General features: G+C 41.0%; 1 protein-coding gene across 4 annotated transcripts in view; it reads right to left on the minus strand.

Annotated features, from left to right (window-relative positions):
- si:ch211-267e7.3 (ADAMTS-like protein 2) overlaps positions 1 to 18,992 on the minus strand; it is a 23,114-nt gene continuing 4,122 nt past the window's right edge. For 2 of the 4 annotated variants that reach the window (XM_046407636.1, XM_046407635.1), the window contains exons 2-20: positions 16,960 to 17,049; positions 16,253 to 16,356; positions 13,142 to 13,217; positions 12,879 to 12,981; positions 12,306 to 12,451; positions 12,011 to 12,134; positions 10,814 to 10,894; positions 9,816 to 9,991; positions 9,280 to 9,691; positions 8,595 to 8,663; positions 7,862 to 8,192; positions 7,392 to 7,492; positions 7,015 to 7,141; positions 5,729 to 5,942; positions 4,414 to 4,569; positions 4,097 to 4,267; positions 3,805 to 3,981; positions 3,126 to 3,279; positions 1 to 2,932 (exon numbers count right to left, since the gene is read on the minus strand). In XM_046407636.1, the coding sequence (XP_046263592.1) occupies positions 2,784 to 2,932; positions 3,126 to 3,279; positions 3,805 to 3,981; positions 4,097 to 4,267; positions 4,414 to 4,569; positions 5,729 to 5,942; positions 7,015 to 7,141; positions 7,392 to 7,492; positions 7,862 to 8,192; positions 8,595 to 8,663; positions 9,280 to 9,691; positions 9,816 to 9,991; positions 10,814 to 10,894; positions 12,011 to 12,134; positions 12,306 to 12,451; positions 12,879 to 12,981; positions 13,142 to 13,217; positions 16,253 to 16,356; positions 16,960 to 17,049 (2,961 nt within the window). In that variant the 3' untranslated portion in view covers positions 1 to 2,783. Of the gene's footprint in view, positions 2,933 to 3,125; positions 3,280 to 3,369; positions 3,573 to 3,804; positions 3,982 to 4,096; positions 4,268 to 4,413; positions 4,570 to 5,728; positions 5,943 to 7,014; positions 7,142 to 7,391; positions 7,493 to 7,861; positions 8,193 to 8,594; positions 8,664 to 9,279; positions 9,692 to 9,815; positions 9,992 to 10,813; positions 10,895 to 12,010; positions 12,135 to 12,305; positions 12,452 to 12,878; positions 12,982 to 13,141; positions 13,218 to 16,252; positions 16,357 to 16,959; positions 17,050 to 18,992 lie in introns of those variants that run through there. The other 2 variants (XM_046407637.1, XM_046407638.1) reach the window with 2 other exon arrangements.

Consider the following 18,992-nt stretch of genomic DNA (forward strand, 5'->3'; position numbering starts at 1 on the left):
TGAGGAGAGGGTTTTTTTTTTTTTAGGGCTGTCAAACGTTAACGCGTTAACACGATAATTAATTAATTCCGACAATTATTTTATTGCGCAGTTATTTTTATTATAATAATGATTTATGTCCGTTGCTCACTAGCTATCTAATCGCTGCTCACTTGCTCACTAAAAAAACTGCGTTAATGAGCGCTAAATTAAAAAATAACAATTGTTGGCGTTAATCAATTATCGCATTAACGCGATAATAACAGTTTTTTCTCCACATAAGCAGTTTTCCTGTCTTTATGCTAAGCTAGGCTAAACATACTGGTCATATCTCTTTACTGGACACACAGAAATGATACTTACGGTGACTATAATATGTGTTCAAACCCTTAGAATTAGTCTTGTTTTTTGTCTTATAACATCAAATCACACTGGATTTAATTTTGGCTTTTTTAAAATAAACATAAATATTATTTTATTTCAAATTGAAAACGTTGAGTTTGACGTAAAAAGATGTTTTTCTTTTGGTGAAAGGAAAAACTACTTAAATTCACTAAAACTTAATATTGTAAGACAACCTCCAAGGGGGGGGGGCACATTTTATAGCCACTGTATATTGACCTTCTCATCTCACTCTTGCTAACTCAACACACCCACATTGTACAGAACATCACTGATTCGCAATTACACAACTGTTTCCAGGTGTTGGGGAGTACTATTACTACTACATATGTGATAAAGATGGAAGAAGGCTTTAGTGTCTCCACAGGGAGCTGTGCCAGGTCTGATAAACGTCTTTAAGTAATGTCACTTCAGTCAGTGTTGATTGGGGCTGAAGTCTACAAGTTTGAAAAGATGCAAATCTCTTGGTGTGCTGTCAGATTAAAGTAAGCTTCTCAGACCTCTGTAGCCTGCTGCTAATCTCTGTTGCAGGCTAGAAGCTTCAGGCTACATCAGCTGCTACTGGTATTATAACTGTCGTCAGTTGAGGTGCATTGTGGGAAATGTAGGCATTAGATTTTGGAGAAAGATGAATGTGTGTGAAGATCTACCTCTAGTTCTGCTGCATCTATTTTGATCTTTTTTGTCGAGTTTGACAGTGTTATGCGAGTGCCATGCTAAATACTCTTAAACCAATTACTTAGAGCACTCCACAAGATTTTAGAATGTTTCTGTGGGAATGTGTGCCCATTCATGCAGCAGAGCATTGGTGAGGTCAGACACTGATGTTGGACCAAAAGGCCTGGCTTGCAATCTCTGTTCCAGTTCATCCCAAAGGTGTTGGATGGGATTGAGGTTCTTCCACACCAAACTCATCCAACCATGTCTTTATGGACTTTGCTTTGCTTGGTGTGCTGAAGCATTAAGATTTCCCTTAGCTAGAAGTCAGGGGAGTCCCATACCACACTTGAATTCAACAATACATTTTGTCCCAATACTTTTGTCTATATAGTGTGGGTGTTAATAAACCTATTATTATAGTTATCATCATTATTATTGTTTCAGTGTTATGTTTTGAATATATTTAAAAACAAAAGTATTTTGACTTCTTTAGTCTGCTACTATTACTGCATTTATTACCATCAACTGTTGCCTGTCTTGATGTTGCAGTAGTCTGGATGCAAGTGGCAATAAGCTAGTTTTTTTATAGTTGCTAGATCCAATTTCATTTTGAATGCCAGCTGGATGTATTAACGGGCTTCCTTTTTGAGAGAAGACTGGCAATTTGCTAATTTGGAGGCAAAGTGGAGCCACGCCACGGTCAAAATGAAACAGCAATGAATTTTATGGTACTGTATTGAAAAAAAAGCATGTGATAGTAATATAGTTGGTAGTAACTCTGTTATATTTGTCAGTCCAGCGCAGTAGTAGTAAGTTATGTCTGTTGCATATCGTGCAAATGAAGTTTGTGAGTGGCAGAAAGAAAAAGAATCTAGCACCAGTAGTACGACGTGACCAAGTACAGGGCCAAATATGTATACAGGAACTAGACCAAGGCTGAAGGGGCTCATTGTGGCCTCGTCTGCCGCCACAGTAACAAGCTTCCTGGATATTGGTGGAACATAGCACCAAAAGAACTGATGGAACAGAGAGACTGGAGATATTTACTATAGGGAGCATCGCTTTTAAAATGTGAGGGGAAGTACTTGCGGTGATGGATGAATGGATGGAGACCCTTGAGGGTTTTTGCCCTTAAAATGCTGAATGCCACAGTGAGGTGGACAGGAGCAAAGAAGAAATAAAGAAAATAGGAGGGATGTTGATCAAAGCAATGGATTGCTACTTCTGTTTTGGAGTTAAAGAATCAGATGGACAGTCCTAAAGTCAGTCTTAACCTCATGTTGCTGGGGAGGAGAGGTCAGTGACTGGATATGGTATGGTATGGTATGCTGGCTGAAGGTCAGGGGTTTGTGCCATGAAGGGGTCCAGAGCCGTTATATCCTTATAGCACTTAAAAAAAGACTTCTGGCTGTAAAATATTGCTACAGTGCATAAACTGCACTTTGTTTGACTCTTTGAGGAGGCATGAAGAGTAATTTTGATTGCGTATCTTTACCTGTAGAAACAATTCTATGTGCGAGGAAACAAGATCAAAGTGGCAGCATTGACAGGCACAGGGTAAAGACCACAGGTTTGGCTTTTTTTGTCAGTGAGAGGAGGAAAAGTTACAGGGTTAAAATGAATGCTGTAAGGCCTTACATCGCTAGCAGCAGGCTTTTGTGTAGCACCAATATGAATGTAATGTGACCTTGGTACCAGTGGTTTGTTTTCAGGGGTCGAGGTTAGAGGTTACAGTTAAAACGTCAGGGTCTTGGTGCCTTACAGGACTGGCAGCAGGCCTTTCTGTAGTACCAATGGGAGCACAGTTTGACCTTTAGGACCAGGGCACAGTTAGCCGTCGGTTTGTCTCGACAGGTGTCATCTGCTGCTACTGAAGCTGCTGGGGCTGTTGCTGAATAAACACACAAAAAGCACAAAAAGCCTGAAATAAGACGACAAAGGAAACAGTCTAAATGCTCATTTTGATTCATTAGGGCACCGCAGAAAAAACACTTTCTCACTTTGTCCTCCGCTGATGTACCTGAAAGCACGTTGACATGTTGCATCACCTAGAGCAAACGCGGACACTGTGCTTGTTTTTATACCTGGTGCCTCGGTCGGACAGCTCTGGATTTCGCAGCTCCGTCTGGCTTCTGGCTTGAGGGCAGAGTCACAGCTGTGGCCTCTGGTTACCAGCTCCTCCCCCTGGTAACACTTTACTTCTCGAACCTGGACGCCACTACCACAGCTCTTGCTGCACTGAGGGGACACGAGGGAACGTGACGTTTGTTTTTTTTCCCCTCTACGTATTACTGATGTCACACCTGCACTCAAATACAGTTGGATCTACTAAACAAGATCAGTTAGAAAGGATGGACACAACGCACACTGAGAATATTTATGAAGGTGCAGAAGTCCATAAAATGCGATGGTTGTGTACTGGTTGGTTGACACATCAGTAAGTAGGTAGGTATTCACCAATCAGCTGCAACATTAATACCACTTGCTTAACATTTTGTGGTTGCCCTTCGTGCTGGCTAAACAGCTCTGACCTGTCAGGAGAACACAGTGGATATTTTATAGTCACTGGCATCAGAATGTTGGATCCTTCAGGTCCTGTACAATGTGGGCAATGTGTGGTTGGGTGGTGTGTGTCAAAGAACATCCACATGATTGCCAAAAGGTTTCCCGCCAGAACTTTGCACTGTTAATATATTAATTCACTTCACCTGTCAGTGGCTTTAACGTTGTGTCTGACAGCTGTACATACAGACAGTCAGTTACCTGAGACCAGGATGTGGTGAACCATTTGGAGCAGGGTCTCTGGAAGCAGGAGGAGCTGGTCTCTGGTTTGTTGGTTTGGTCACAACTGGTGTCTGGAAACTCTTTGAACACACCACCATCCAGACCAGCACACACCACCTGACGCTGACGCACACCCCGGCCACATGTAGCATTACACTGAAACACACACATATGGCCCGAGCACGTGGACAAAAAACAGTTTTAACAAATACGCTCTACTGTGGACAGTTTAAGGGCACCACACTTCAGGACTGCTTCTTTAAATGTTTACCGGTTGCCACTCCTGTTCGACCCAGTGGGGTGCACAGTCTTTGTCGCCACAGGGATAGATGGCCAGCGGTCGCAGTGATTGGTCACACTGCTCCTCTGACATCACTACCCCGCCTGAGGATCGACACGTCACCGCACGCACCATCCGTCCTTCTCCACACACACCTGAGCACTGGTACATTCATGGATAGTTTGAACTGAAATGTAAAACTGAAACTACGATTTTCATAAATTCAATAAATATAGAATGCGAAGTGTTAATATGCCTGCTCTGGCGTCTGCCGCTGTGCTGAATGTGTGTGTTGTTGTTAAACTCACAGGTCCCCAGTCAGAAACTGTCCATCTTCTGTCACAGGGCGGTCCTTCACATTCCTGACTTTCTATTGGCTGAGAGGACTTGTTACATAGTCTCATTTCCATGGAGCAACGAACCTCCCGAGTAAGCACACCTCGAGAGCCGCAGCGTGCCGAACACTAACACACACACACACACACACACACACAAGTCAATGATGTTTTTATTTTTTTATAATCTCAGCTGATTTAACAGCAACCTGATATTAACATTATGGGAACCGACTCTCACTGTCACTGGCATCATTTATAGGTACGTTCACTGTGCTAGCAGGGGTCCATCAAGTTGCAGATGAACAACACACGAAGAATACGAAGAAAACTATTGCTAATGTGTTTCCTTTTTAATTCCCTTTTAGTATTGCTGTCAGTTTACTCTGCTCTATTTGACAGCTTCATCTATCTCAGGCACACGTTTGGCCACAGTGATGCAGCTAACAATTACTTTCATTATCGATTAATCATCCAATCTATAAAATGTCCAAAAACTGTAAAAACTGTTGTCACAATTTCCCAGAGGCCAAAGTGACAACTTCAGGTTTCTTCTTTTTCTCCAACCTACATTCCAAAACCCAAAGACTCTTCGTGTACTATCATAACTGACAAAGACAAGCAAACAAATCCTTACATTTAAGAAGCTGGAACCAGCAAATGTTTGACATTTTTGCTTGAAAAATGACCAAAATGATTTATCAGTTAGTGAAATACATGGCAGCTCCTTTGCTTTTGAGCCACTAACTGGTTAATCGACTAATTGTTACAGCTCTGGCTGCCCGTGAGCTCTTTGTTCCAACCTCTCCTACTGTCACAAGCCACAGTCAGGTGTGGTATTTTGCAGTTCTACACAGCCTCAGTGTCACATTACCACAACTTAAATTTGAGAGAAACCAGCTGAGGTGGTGTAGATACGTAGCGTGGATGCCTCCCAGCTGCCTCCTGGGGGCACCAACTGAGAAGACACCCCAGGGAAGACCCAGCATAGGGTGGTGGGACCAGATGTCCCAGGAGGCTTGGCATTTGAACAAACCAATGAATGGATGGCATGGGACTTTTCTTTTATTTCTTCAGTGTTAGGTCTTTACACTCCAGTTTAATTTTACTCTAATATGTTTTTTATTATAGCTAATGATCCAATGTTTCTAGGTTTCTCAGTTTCTCTCAAGTTTCTCAATGTTGAAACTTGAAGATGTTATCAAATTCTGAATTTGAGCCATCAATGTGGAGAACAAAACAGCAAATCCCTTCATCAGGAACACTGAACAGTGTCTTGCTGTATTACCTCTGACCACTCAGACACCTCCCACTGAGGCCCGCAGCTCTGACCAAGGCAGACCTTTCTGCTGGCTGGTTTGTGAAGGTCGTGTGACAGACACAGTGAGTCGTAGACGGAGGAGTCAAGGCCAGGCGACAGCATCTTCCAGCAGCGTACAGTACGGTACTGAACGCCCTCGCCGCAGGTTCGAGAGCACTCACTCCAACCGCTGGTCTCCCATCTGAGGAGTAAGTGGTGATATGTTACACTTTGGTAAGGTCTTTAGCCAAATGTAATCAGGTTTTAGGGATATCTGCTGAATAAAGCCGTTCAGTCACACTAAGAGATGTTATTCATTCTTCTGCCTGTACTTTGAATTTCTTAGGGAAATCTTTAGTCTCAAACTATTATATAATTTACAAAAGAGATAAAAATAATATATACAAATGTTTACAATGATTTGCGTACAATTTCTGGTTACCCACAAATGCATGTTCCAATCCACACAAGAGTCTTAACACTAGTTTGCTGTTATGACAAGGAGATAAACAAGTAAAATAAGCAGCGCACAAAGCTAATAGACTTAGATATACCATAAAGACTGAAATGAAATGTTGAAATAATGAGCTTATAAGGATATTCATATCGCAAAGCGTATGTGTTTTGTTTGCAACAAGTTTTTCAACATAAGTGAGGATGTGCCTATAACAGGCACATGTTTTCTTAGCTGGATCGGATGTAACGTTATCCTCAGCAGAATAACATGGTCACCATCGAAAAGTAGTATAGTATTATAGTATAGTATTTAACCACATGCATTTACAGCTATAAAGTCTAGAGCTGGCAAAAGCAGCTCGCAATTGTTTTAATGATATCTGCACACACAGGAAAATCTTTGAAAGAGAAGATAATCAGATCTGTCAAGTTAGAAATCTGTATGTGAAACGTACTTATTTATTCAGGTTGTGACGTGTGCATCTGTGAAATGTGTAAACGTTTGGTCTAGAACTGCTCTACTTGGAAAGTGTCATGTGATTTGGCGCTATATGACTAAATTGAACTGAAATTGAATTGAAACAGAAAGCTGTTTTACTTGGGTTCAAATTGCTTGGCATTGGTGTGCGGATTGGAACATGGAGACAAATTTCTGAACGTTTTGAGGCTAATTTCTCTCAATAAGATTTTCGATTCAGAGATGCGGGTATGTGCATATGCTGTTCTTTAATTTAGTAGACAAGTTTAATATTTTAAGTTTAAAAAAGACATGTTGGGGGAGGGGGTTACTTTAACAATCAGTCAGTGAGGGTCAGTACCTTGGGGGACACTCCTTTCCAGTGCAGAACTCATGTGTGGGCTCAGGTCTGGTCAGAGAGTCACAGTAACCGTCATCGACTTCAGTACCATCGTACCGTATACACAGGGCATAGCTAGTGGTGATACCTGGAAACACGGTGATAATGGGAAGTGTAGGCGAAGATCAGAAACATACAGCTCTTCATGTGTATTAGAAGAGGATGAAGCTGAACAGAAATAATTTTTTAACATCAGTATTAATTAGAATCAATTTAACCTATACTTAGTTTCACCGCTGAGTTACCTGCTAACGCAATGTGAAGAGAGCGGCAATGATAACGCACTTTTAACATTTCCGCTGTAATTGCACGCAGTACAGGTGCTTACAGGTGCTTACCTGTCGTACAGGTTGAGCTGCATGGAGCATAAGCAGAAACCTTCCAGCGATACATGTCTGCCAGGCTGATGTCTGGGTCCAGACCCACATCAAAGTCATTGCTAGAGAGAGAGACAGAAACACATTTATTTTCCTGTTCATTTTATAGAAACCCATAAATGTATCAGTTGCTATGCTGACAGGAGAAAAGAAGTATGATGTTAATTAAGTTATAATAAAACAACCATGAAGGCAAGCCTCAGCACATACATTGAAACAGTTAAGATACAAGATAGCAGGATTGATCAACAATTTTTAACATGAAATACGTAATATATAATTTACGGTGAGTATTGCTCATTATAAACTGTAAGCACATAGTAAATCTATGATGATTAGGATTATGAGAGTGTATCAGAGTGTAATTTAATATGGACTAAAAACAGTGACCTTAAAGCAAATTTAAATTATCTACAGCTGTTCCTTCATACCTCTCTGCATTAGCTGCCTCGACTGCAGACACCTGTTGCAGTTGCACTAGGATGGCAGTGTGTGTGCCACTTTCTGTATGTCCAGCAGAGTGTGTGTCAGTATCTGAGTGTATTTCCAGCTGTGGGTCTGGGTCTAGTTTTATGTCTTTGGCTGATGTTTCCACATTTGTTTCTGCTCGTGAATGTGAATCCGAGAGTGCATGTTTGGAAGAGTGAGTGTTTGACTGTGCGAGGGTGTGTGTGTGTGACGGCGTCTGATTGTAATGTAAATTCTCCAGTAGCAGATAAGCGGTGTCTTCTGGCAGGGCTGCAGAATGAACACTCTGACTACCTGTGAATGGATATAAACAAATGAATAGCGATGATATCTTTGACACTGCATACCAAATAAAGATTACTGTGACATAATGGTTTGACATCACACATTACACATTGACATTAGTGTGTCTCTTGTAGTTTACTTAGTCTTTTGCCTTTTTGATATTAGCTTTTATAGTAAACAGCCACTTTGTTTTCACTGAAAATGCCATAGTTGGTAGGGTAATTGAACAATATTAAAATGATAATATTTTTTCAAACAAACATTTTTAAAGTGTTATGGTAAAATGATTAAAATCTCCATTCTCGTGACAATAAGCATAACAACAAGAGGCATTTTAGGTCAATGTGTCATTTTCAGTATTAAGTTGGTATTAAGCATTTAAACAGTCAAGCTTCATTTTGTCTGTCCTACCTGGGAAAGAGAGCAGGAGAGTCTTGTCATCAGCAGTGGAGGGCTCGTCGATTGAGTTCGAGGTACTCCCTTAATAAACAGAAAAACACACAGAAAGAGGAGTTTGGAGTTTACAGAGAGGAACTGGCAGCAAGAATTTATTTTCAAAGTCATGGCTAAATATTCAGCAGTCTAGATGAAGAAACAATTCACCTCTCATGAGATCTGAGAGGTGTTTCTGGCTTAATGAAAAGGTCTGTCTCTGTAGGGAACCTTTCTGAGATGTTGTCAGACACTTACAAAACCCATCGTACAAAACCCATCTAACTTTGACTAACTCAAAGGATTATGTTGCAGCCATTGCAGCTGTGTCGCAGCTGCCAGCTGAGGTGATCTAGTGGGCCAATTCCACAACTTTTGTTAAATATTAATCATTTACATACCAAACTATGTAAACATAGGGGCACGGATTTAAAAATACTGGAACTGCTGCTGCTAAAAAAAACTGTAACATATAATGATATCAAACTATATGTTACTACTAATTATATGAAAAAGAGAAACAATCTAAACTTCAATTCTGAAAAGTTTAAGGTCGAGTTAAAAAGGCTGTCTACTGGAGGTTTCTATGCACAAAGTTGTTATCAGGTAAGGTAGGTAAGGTAAGTTATTAAAGGAGGTTATTAGAGATCAATCTATGACTCACGGTAGCCAGATGGCACTGGGGGTCCCTGCTCCTCAATGTCATTATGACTGAATACATGACTGGTGACATCAGAAGGTCTGTAGACCACAATGGCAGCAGGCGGTGGTGGGCTGGGTGTTCGGATCTCCCACTCCACTTCCTTTTCCTTTTCTTCCTGCAGCTGGACATCTGACTGGTCATCAGCTCCGAGCTGAGTGTTGTAGTGATGGACAGATGTCACACTCCCTCTACTGTGATTTGTCACTCTAAGGTGTTCACCTCTGACATCCTCTTTTACCTCATTATAGGTGAGGTTAAGATGGGAGTGGGAGGGGCCTGTGGTAATGCCTTCTGCAGCTGTGATGTCATGAGATGTGTGGGGGATGGTGTACTCATAAGTGATGTGGGGGAGCTTCCCATTCAGGTTGTAGTACTACACATTCAACGACAAAAACAAAAACAAAACATGTGAACTACTTCACACTGGAGATTAAACCGTTCCTTTATTTTGGTAAAATGACACTAATACACTTGTACTGTCTGGGTGTGTGTATTACCATAACATTCAGGCCCTCAATTGTTGGTCCCTGGGCAATGATATATTCCAACCCATCAGAGAACACATTGCTTGGACGTCTGTATTTAAACACTGTTCCTGCCACATGGAAGTTCTGAGGATTGTCAAACACAGTGTTTCCGTTGAAGAAGAAATGGCCAGCTTCATCTGACAGGGCTAGAAAGGAGGGAAACATTGGAGGGGGGGGTAGACAGCGATATTCAAAAACTGGGTCAGAACCGAAACAGAACAACACAGAACTTTTAAAACACAAAGACAGACGACATGACGACATGATAGCTCCCCAAAAAAGGTGTCAAAACATTTTATCGCCCCCTGGTGGCTGGCTCCAGGACAGGTGATAAACTCCTCCCCCTCCAAGACATAGACCAAACTATGGGGCAGCAAATCATTGTTTCCTAAAGATGGTTTCTGTCATTTTAGGCAATTCTTATCATATGTTTGTCGTATGTTCAAGTGTTCATTTTTCTGATAAGTTTGGTTTTAATAAGAAGGAGGTGACATGTCAACACTGACAGCGGAGCACTGCTCCTAACTGAGTGAGGTGGTTGTATTGGAGGGAACGCTGTACTGGGGCTTCACATCCAAATCATTACTGCTCAGATTCTGGCTCCAAATGACATCGGCTGCTAGACGCAAGATGGTATTAGGAATACTTAATGACTGTGTTGGTTATGGCTTCTTTCTAGAAGCTGTAAAGCTTTTTTGGTATACGTGCAAGTAATTCTCAATGGACTGAATAGGCTCCGCCTGGGGGACGCTTTGGCTTCATTTTCGTACATTGTAGAGACACATCGTCCATCTTTCTATAAGTCAGCAGTCCAGATAATGTTTAGAGTAGCTTATTTCAAATGCCCACGTTAAAAAAAACACATGATGCTATAATGAAAACATCCTACTTTCATGCTCTAAATGATTATTTAAATCTGCTGATTTCAAACTCAGTTTATTGACCTTAAAGAAGTTGTAGGTTCTCACCCAGGATGTTCTCAGTCTTATGTCTCTCTACGATCTGAATGTCTGAAGCTCCAGCTGGAACGTTGGTGATGAACACGTAGCCTGATGACAAAAACACCCATTTTAGCACTAGCACGATTGTCTGTTGTGAAGGGTCATCAGTGGGCATTGTAACAAAACTGTGTGTACTAAATGAAGCTAAAGATAAATTATGCTGGGGCAGTTAACCATTTTTTTTAAATTGTTTTAATAAACTTTATTCACCACAGCTGTACTGATGGGGAAGTTGAAACCTGGACTAAATGGACAAAAATGCCCAACATGAGTAGATATCAACACATGCACAAACACACAATTGCTTTAGCAAAAACCTATGAAATATGTTGGTCAGCAACCATTTTCTTCCATAATGAAGATGTATATGAGATGACATTAAAGTCAGTAAGGGATTAAGTTTTTAAGTGACATATCAGGGATCTGGATCTTAATAATAATATACATACAAGATGATTACATTTATTTTCATTAATGAAAAACAGGGGACAAAATTAGACAGACTATTTTTTCAAACAATCCAAATCACCCTTCTTTTCACTGGGTGGCTGTACATTTCTCTTGCACACCCAAATAACCTTAATGGTGACTTTGCACGCCAGCAGCCCCACAGACCATGTACCCTCTATAGACAAATATATTGGGACACCTGACCATTACACCAACAGTAACTGACATCACTGCATTTAAATGCACAGACAGCTTTGCAGATTGAACAGCTTCCACTCTTCTGGGAAAGCTTTCCACAAGAGTTTCAAGTGTTTCTGTGGGAATTTCTGCCCATTCATGCAGTGGAGCATTTGTAAGGTCAGACACTGATGAAAAGGCCTGGCTCACAATCTCTGCTTCAGTTCATCCCAAAGGTGTTGGATGGTGTTGAGGTCAGGGCCAGTCAAGTTCTTCCACATCAAACTCATCCAACCATGTCTTTATGGACCTTTGCTTTGTGCACTGGGGCACAGTCATGCAATGAACGTTAATAACAGTGAAATTTGGTGAGAGGGCTGCTCAAGGCCTAGAAAACTGATTCCTTCAGTGTATGTAGTACAGTTGTGCAAGTGTAACCAAATCCCACCAAAGACAACTTGACTTAAATCATCCAAATGGTACATAATTTAACCTCATATGCACATCTGTCTACATGTGTGTCTGTGTGTGTGTTACCTAACTGTGTGAGTGCCTTCCTGTATGATCCAGAGATGCGCTGGCATGACGTCCCGTTGCCTCCACATACTCCACATCTGTCTACCGTCGTACTGCTGTACAGCTGCCCATCACAGCCCACAGGCTGAAAGAGACAAATTAAAACACTTCAGCTACAGAACTGAGAGAATTGTTTTCATCAACAAGAAACATTCGTTTTGATTTGTGGAAAACCAAAATATATTTTGCGTATTATTTAATGCTTTTAACACATATTAGTAATTCTTACAGAGCAAACAATGAAATGTTGGGTTACCTGACATACTCCCTCAATACACACTCCATGGTATTTAGTGTCGCGGCAGAAGGTACCATCGTGGGCGGGAACAAGCAACTGTCGTTCACCACTGATGGTTGTACACTGCAGGTCACATGGCTTATTGGAGATGCTGATGTAATCAGCTACACAGAAGATTACACATTTAAAAAGAAATGTATTTAATTGGCATTACAGTATTGAATTGCTGTGTAATGAAGTTTACAAAATTCAATTTGTTACATGCTGCAAAGCTGTTTGGTGCAGTTTTAATTGATGGTAGCAGATGAGTAAACTCAATCATTCACATTTGCTGGACAGAGACTTAAATACCCCATAGAAGCAGTCAAACTCAGCCATTATTAGAAAACAAAATTATCGACAATTTACAACAATTTATTTTCCAATTATTCTAGAAAAGACAACATGCAAGTTGTGAATATTAATGCCCAGTAGAGACTGCAAGCACAGTACAGACAGATGCCATACCAAGGCACCATGATTTCCTCTGACTGTGTTAATACCTGAATGGGTGAACAGTCAGACAGACGGACTGACTGATAGATATTATACCTGGGTAAAGAGGTATCCACCGGTAGTATCTTCTTCCAAAGGCTTTAGAATTGAATTGGGAACACTGGTGCTGTTTGAAGCTAACACTGTTGCTGGGACATGGCTGAAAAACACAAGACGACACACACACACACACACATTGAATAGGATACTTGAGCTTAGAGGCTTATAGTTTGTTTTTTTTTTTAAATCATCACCTCATTCTAAGGTTTAGAACACAGAGAATTAATCACAATAGCATCAACATCGCTGTTGTGTCATACCTGGTTTGGACAGAGTTGGTATTGTTTAGGAGAGCCAATGCAATATGAGCTGTTCACATTGTGTGTGGTGGACAGTCTGGGACAGAGACAGGACACATTAAGATCGAGAATACAGTATGGTTAGTATAGTGTGTTACATGGACCACACAAATTAAAATAGATACATTGTATGTACATGTACAAGAATGTCTTGCATCATGTTTCACCTGCTAAGTATATAATGGATGAAATATCATGAGTGAAATATCACTTAACGATAGCAAGGAACTGAACTGCCAGTGAAAACCAAAACTTAAGAGCTGAGCCTGCGGACTGTGAGCTGATGAGCCAAAGCTGGGTGGGTGTTTGGAAATGTCAGAAACCGAGGTGAAGAAAAGAACACAGAGATATGGTACCATTCACAAGCATCTTTTTCCGAAATCGTTCTTCTGGTATATATTCCATTATGCCCACACACAGCTTACAAGACATCTCACACATTTGTGTTGCTTTTGGAATAAACAGTGACTCACTGACGTTTAGTGCTGATAATAATAAGTCAGTATGTTTCTGTAATGAGTGGCTAGAGCAGCTGTCACTGTGAGCAAACGGCACTTACAAACACTTCTCAGACACTTGGCGCAGATTCACCCAACGCATACAGTGCTTTGACTGACTAATGCTAATGTTATGCCCATTACTGTCTCACATTTTATACACTGACTACTTACTAACAAACTTATTACTTCATTACTTCATTCATTGCAGTTTTTCCTCGCCACTGTCGCCAAGTGCTTGCTCAAGGGGGAATGTTGGGCTCTCTGTATTTACAGTTTAATTAAAGAGTTTGGTCTAGACCTGCTCTAATTGGAAAGTGTCATGAGATAACTTTTGTTGTGAATCGGCGCTATATAAATAAACTGAATTGAAATTGAATTGAATTTCCAGTCCTAAACTGCACCTCCACTTTTCAGCAGCTCTTTGAGACAGTATATTGTAACAAAAGATGTTGCTTAAGGAGGTACACAGATACACATACAACTTTACACACACTTAAGCTTCCCCTGAGCAACATTTGTTTCATTAATAATGCGTCAAAATGGCAATATGCGGTATGAGAAGTGACACTTTCAGTGATAAGTTTGGAACACCGCACAGGTAAACAGGTTCATTGGTAACAGGTAGCGGTATTGTCACTGGGTAGGAAAGGGGTGTCCTCAAAAGGCTCAGACGTTCACAAGCGGGGAAGGGCCGAGGTTCACCGCTTTGTCAAACACGTGATGCAACAAGTGTATATTGTCTTGCACGTCTGAAGCAAGTACCAATTTGAACGTGTTTTTCCAACAGCAAGTGAATAAAGACCTCTTTCGTCACTTTACACCAGCTGATAGAAACGCATCTCCAGGGTCTTAGAACTTCACATATTTACAAAAGTTGGCAAAAACACACAGCATGTGTCTGCAAAAGTTGTACCAAGAAAAATCTGAGTGCTGTAGTTTATGGTTAACACAATTCCAATTCTGCATGTGTGTGTGTTGGGAAGGACCTACAGAACTACAACATGGAGTAAATACATCTGTCTTTCATTACCATGTTAACTGCCCCCCCCCCCCCCCCCCACACACACACACACACACACACCTCCTCTGTGTATCTATCTGTGTGTGTCTTTTTCTTCAGCCCATCCTTCTACACTATTTAGACGCTAAAGTAGGAGAGACAGCAGGAAGAGGTGAGCGGGAGGTCACTTTGTGAGAGTGTCACATCTAATTGCTAGAAGGTGATGAGGGTAGGACAGGAGAGGAAAAGGAGAGAGGAAAAAAAAAAGCCTGGGGAGAGACAAAAAAGGGAGGAGAGGGGGTAGGGTGGAAGAAGAGACGAGTGCAGGAAAAAGAAGTGGAGAGGAGAGAAAAAGGGTAAAAAAAAAAATGCAAAGAGTGGTAAACGAGGCAGACATAAGAAGAGAAAACGGGAAAGAGAGGAACAAAGACAGGAGAAAAAAAGAGGTGGTGGTGGGGGTTCAGAAACAGAAGGCCAACAGTGAGGGCAGAGTAGTGTTAATCTTGGTTGACAGAAACTTCCGCAAGTGTGACAGGGGGAGGTCAAAGGTAACAAGATGGCTACAAACACACACATTCTGTCAATGCTCTAACCTTCCTCTGTACAGGGCCATGTCTCTACTCACTCTTCCACAGTGTGCTATTGCTGTGCCCATAACTTTACATGTGTTTCCTTTGTGTCTATACATACACCATGTGCACATGACATGAATGAATCAAATACCCAAGCTGCTTTTGGCACCAGGTTGAATCCCTCTCTATTTTCCCGCCAGCCCAAAGCCATCAGTTGCCCTAGCTCAGTTGCAATGCTATGGGCTGGTAGCCCATTTGCCCTTGTTTGGAAATGTCCTTGTGCTCATTTTGGCATAAAGTTTAGACCACCTCTTATCACAAACTAAGCTGGTTTCAGTAGCTTTAATTTGCAGAGTCATATGATTAAAAAAAAGACAAAATTGATGCATCTCCACTTGAAAGTGTACAAAAGTGAAACCAAAATATCCTAGATACGAGTGCCGCCATCTTGCACATTCTGACTTCACTGGAGTCTACACATGGTCAAGGGTCAGTGTAGAGTCACAGTACTGAATTCCTACCCTCAAACACTCAAACAGACATCAGTGCAATGAGAACTACCTAAAAAATTGTTTGACATGAGTTTTTAGTTTGGTCTACGTCCCTGATAACAGAAGGGGAGGGGTTTATGACCTACACTGCAGCCAGCCACCAGGGGGCAATCAAGATGCTTTGGCTTCAGTTTAGGAGAGCTGTCACATAGTTTCCCGAAGTGACATAAGTCATGGAACTCCAACCGTATATTTAACATACTCTCTCTAAATGTTGCTTCATAATACAGGCAGATCTACCATTACATTCATAAACTCAACTTATGTGAAACATCAATTAAAAATAAATAAATAAATAAAAAAAAACACTGTCTACAACTGACAGGATATTTGGGTTGATGTACTATCTAACTCTGGCATGATGCTGTTATGAATGAAGTGCCTGTGATCGACCATAAAAACAAAAAAGATGAAATACTGCACCCCAGTTTGGTTTTTAAACACACTACCTCTGTATGAGACAGTGTCTTTCCTGACTCCTCACTCCTCCTCCACAGCTCCTGGAACAGGAGGACCAGCTGGACCACTCCCCCCACCACTGAAACACCTCTTCCTGGGAGAAAATATACACAGCACAAAAGTGAGAAATAAACTCGCCGATCGAGCATGTAATTTCCACAAGGTGTAACACCAATTGCAGTTTGGGGTTTGAAGTTAGAGATTTATCAAAATCGTGCTAAAGATTAACCAGCCCTCATAAATCAGAGTAGAGAACACTTTGAGGTGATAAAAACCTGTAGTGATGGAAACTTGCAGCCATTGCTGTGTGGGCTCACCACTGACAGCGATATAGGTATGTGGCTGTCGCCTTTTACATTAATTAAACAGACTGAAGCATGTGATTGCTAGTTCTTGGAAATTGCCAACTGGCAAGAAACTTCACAGACACAAACTGTATTTGCCTGTTCATACCTTGGCATAAGTTTTTAAACAACCCTATGCGAGTGTGACTTATTAATTACAGTCAGACACAAATTAGTCAGCTTCTGCAATCAGGCTAAAAGATTCTTCAGTGCCCTTCACTGTGAATACTAGTTTGTTGTTTTGTGAAAAGAACCACAGCTCGCATTTTTCTGTCCAACCCTGTGTTGTTTTGCTTTGTCTTTATCATTTACACACTTGAAAAGCAACCCGTTAAAAAGTGAAATTACAGTACCTTGTTGCTTATCTGCTTAGCATCTTGACTCCCAAAGCTGTGTGACTGTAGATGGATGTTACGCTGCTCCACCCTCCCTTCACTTCTGTCCTGGCAGACACACGCCACATACGCAGACACAAACATGTGAACATGGAACACATCTGCCGTGTGAGCCTGCATGTGTTGGGACAAATGCACTGATGCCAAGATTAGAAATCTCAGTTTATTCGAGACGAACCATGAATTCACTGGCAAATGTCCTATGTGTCAACTACTATACTGGAAGGTCTTTTTGATTAGATCAAGTCACAGGTGTGGTGATTAGTTAGCACATGTGAGTGCAGTTGTAACACATCCTGAACCTGAATGAGGTCAAATAGAACCATGTCTGTCTCAGTTAAGTAAAACTTTGTGGAAAAGTAAAAAGTAAAAAATTCATATCAATGAGGGTGAAAACGCTTGAGTACCGCTGTGTTAAAGGATGTGGATGAAACTCCAAGGACGCTATATCACTATATAGACAAAAGTATTCGTAGTATTATTATTGACTTTAGGTGTGGTATAGGGCTGTTTTTCAGTTGTTGGGCTGGGCCCCTTACTTCCAGTGAAAGGAAATCTTCATGCGTCAGCAAACAAAGACATTTTGGATGATGCTACGCTTCCAACTTTGTGGCAACAGTCTGGGAAATGAACCCCCCCAGTACAACTGCACCACCAGTGCACAAATCACAGTCCACAAAGACATGGCCAGATGAGTCCAAAGCAGAAGAACCCAACTGGCCTGCACAAGTCCCGACTTCAACCCCATCAACACCCCCAGGCCAAACTGCAACAGAGAGCCCAAAAGCCCAAAGCGAGCAACAGCCCAAAACCCAAAGTTTCTTCATGTAACCTAACCCTAAATGACAAACAAAATCAGCAAATCCTTATATTTAAGAGGTTGGAACAAGCAAATGTTTGACATTTTTATGTTAAAATTGATTGAAGCAATCACTCCATTATCAAAAGAGTTGGCGAGTCATTGTCTTTTGATCCACTAGTTGAGTAACAGACAAATTGTTGCAGCTTTGGCTACTATACTAAAAGCCACAAGTATAAAAAATTTTGTCACAAAAAAAAAATCAGTTCAGCAGTCAAACATCTGTGTCTTACTCAGTCTGACCATGTAGAGAAGGTTATCAATCAGCACTGAAGCCAGCAAGCATTAGCAATTTTGGAATCAAGATGGTTAATAGCAGGTTCCCAACCCAAATTTATATATCCAGGTGTCATTCAAAAGCATGCAACTGTGTGCGGACACTATTTGGACATGAAATTAGTTTTAAGAATTTGATTTGCTTCAAGTCAACTCTCAGTTAAGAGGTATTTTTTAATGCCTCAAATGACAAACTCAAAGACTCACTAATGTGTTGCCTCAACACGGTCCTAAACAAGACCACACAGGCTCCTTACTCTGTCAGATTACCCCCTGGCTAATTCAACACATAAACACATACACCATTACAGTGTGTGTGTGGGTATGTGTGTGTGTGTGTGTGTGTGTGGGTATGTGTGATATTGATGAACTCAAATGGACAGTAGTAGGTTCTTCCTCTCAAAGCTATGGCACTCAAAGTGTTTCTAGGATGATGTAAAAAAACAAACCAAAAGGATTGTAATGGAATTTCACTGCAGCTGCTGGACAACCCGTCCTATATGTCTACAGTAATGTTAGAAGGTAATGTAGAGACCATTAATAACACTGTTTATTAATTAACTATCATATGTTGCAAGGTGAGATGATATGTCAAAGAAACTGTTTCTATATTACAGTTTGTCCACCGGATAAATTGATTTTTCAAGTGTGGAATGTCCTGTTCAGTATTTATCTTTGTCACAATTCATTAATTACCAAACTTAAGGAAATATGTGTAACTGTACTGATTCTCAAAAACACTACATGCATGCAAAGATACTTGTTGTCTGGTCTGCCAAATGTACCTCAAAAGGTCTACGCAGTGAATGTAGGCGAATTAACCAATTCAACTCTATGTCTACTGCTGTTTCTGACT

Source organism: Scatophagus argus, chromosome 13, assembly GCF_020382885.2.
Source record: "Scatophagus argus isolate fScaArg1 chromosome 13, fScaArg1.pri, whole genome shotgun sequence".
NCBI classification, from domain to species: domain Eukaryota; kingdom Metazoa; phylum Chordata; class Actinopteri; family Scatophagidae; genus Scatophagus; species Scatophagus argus.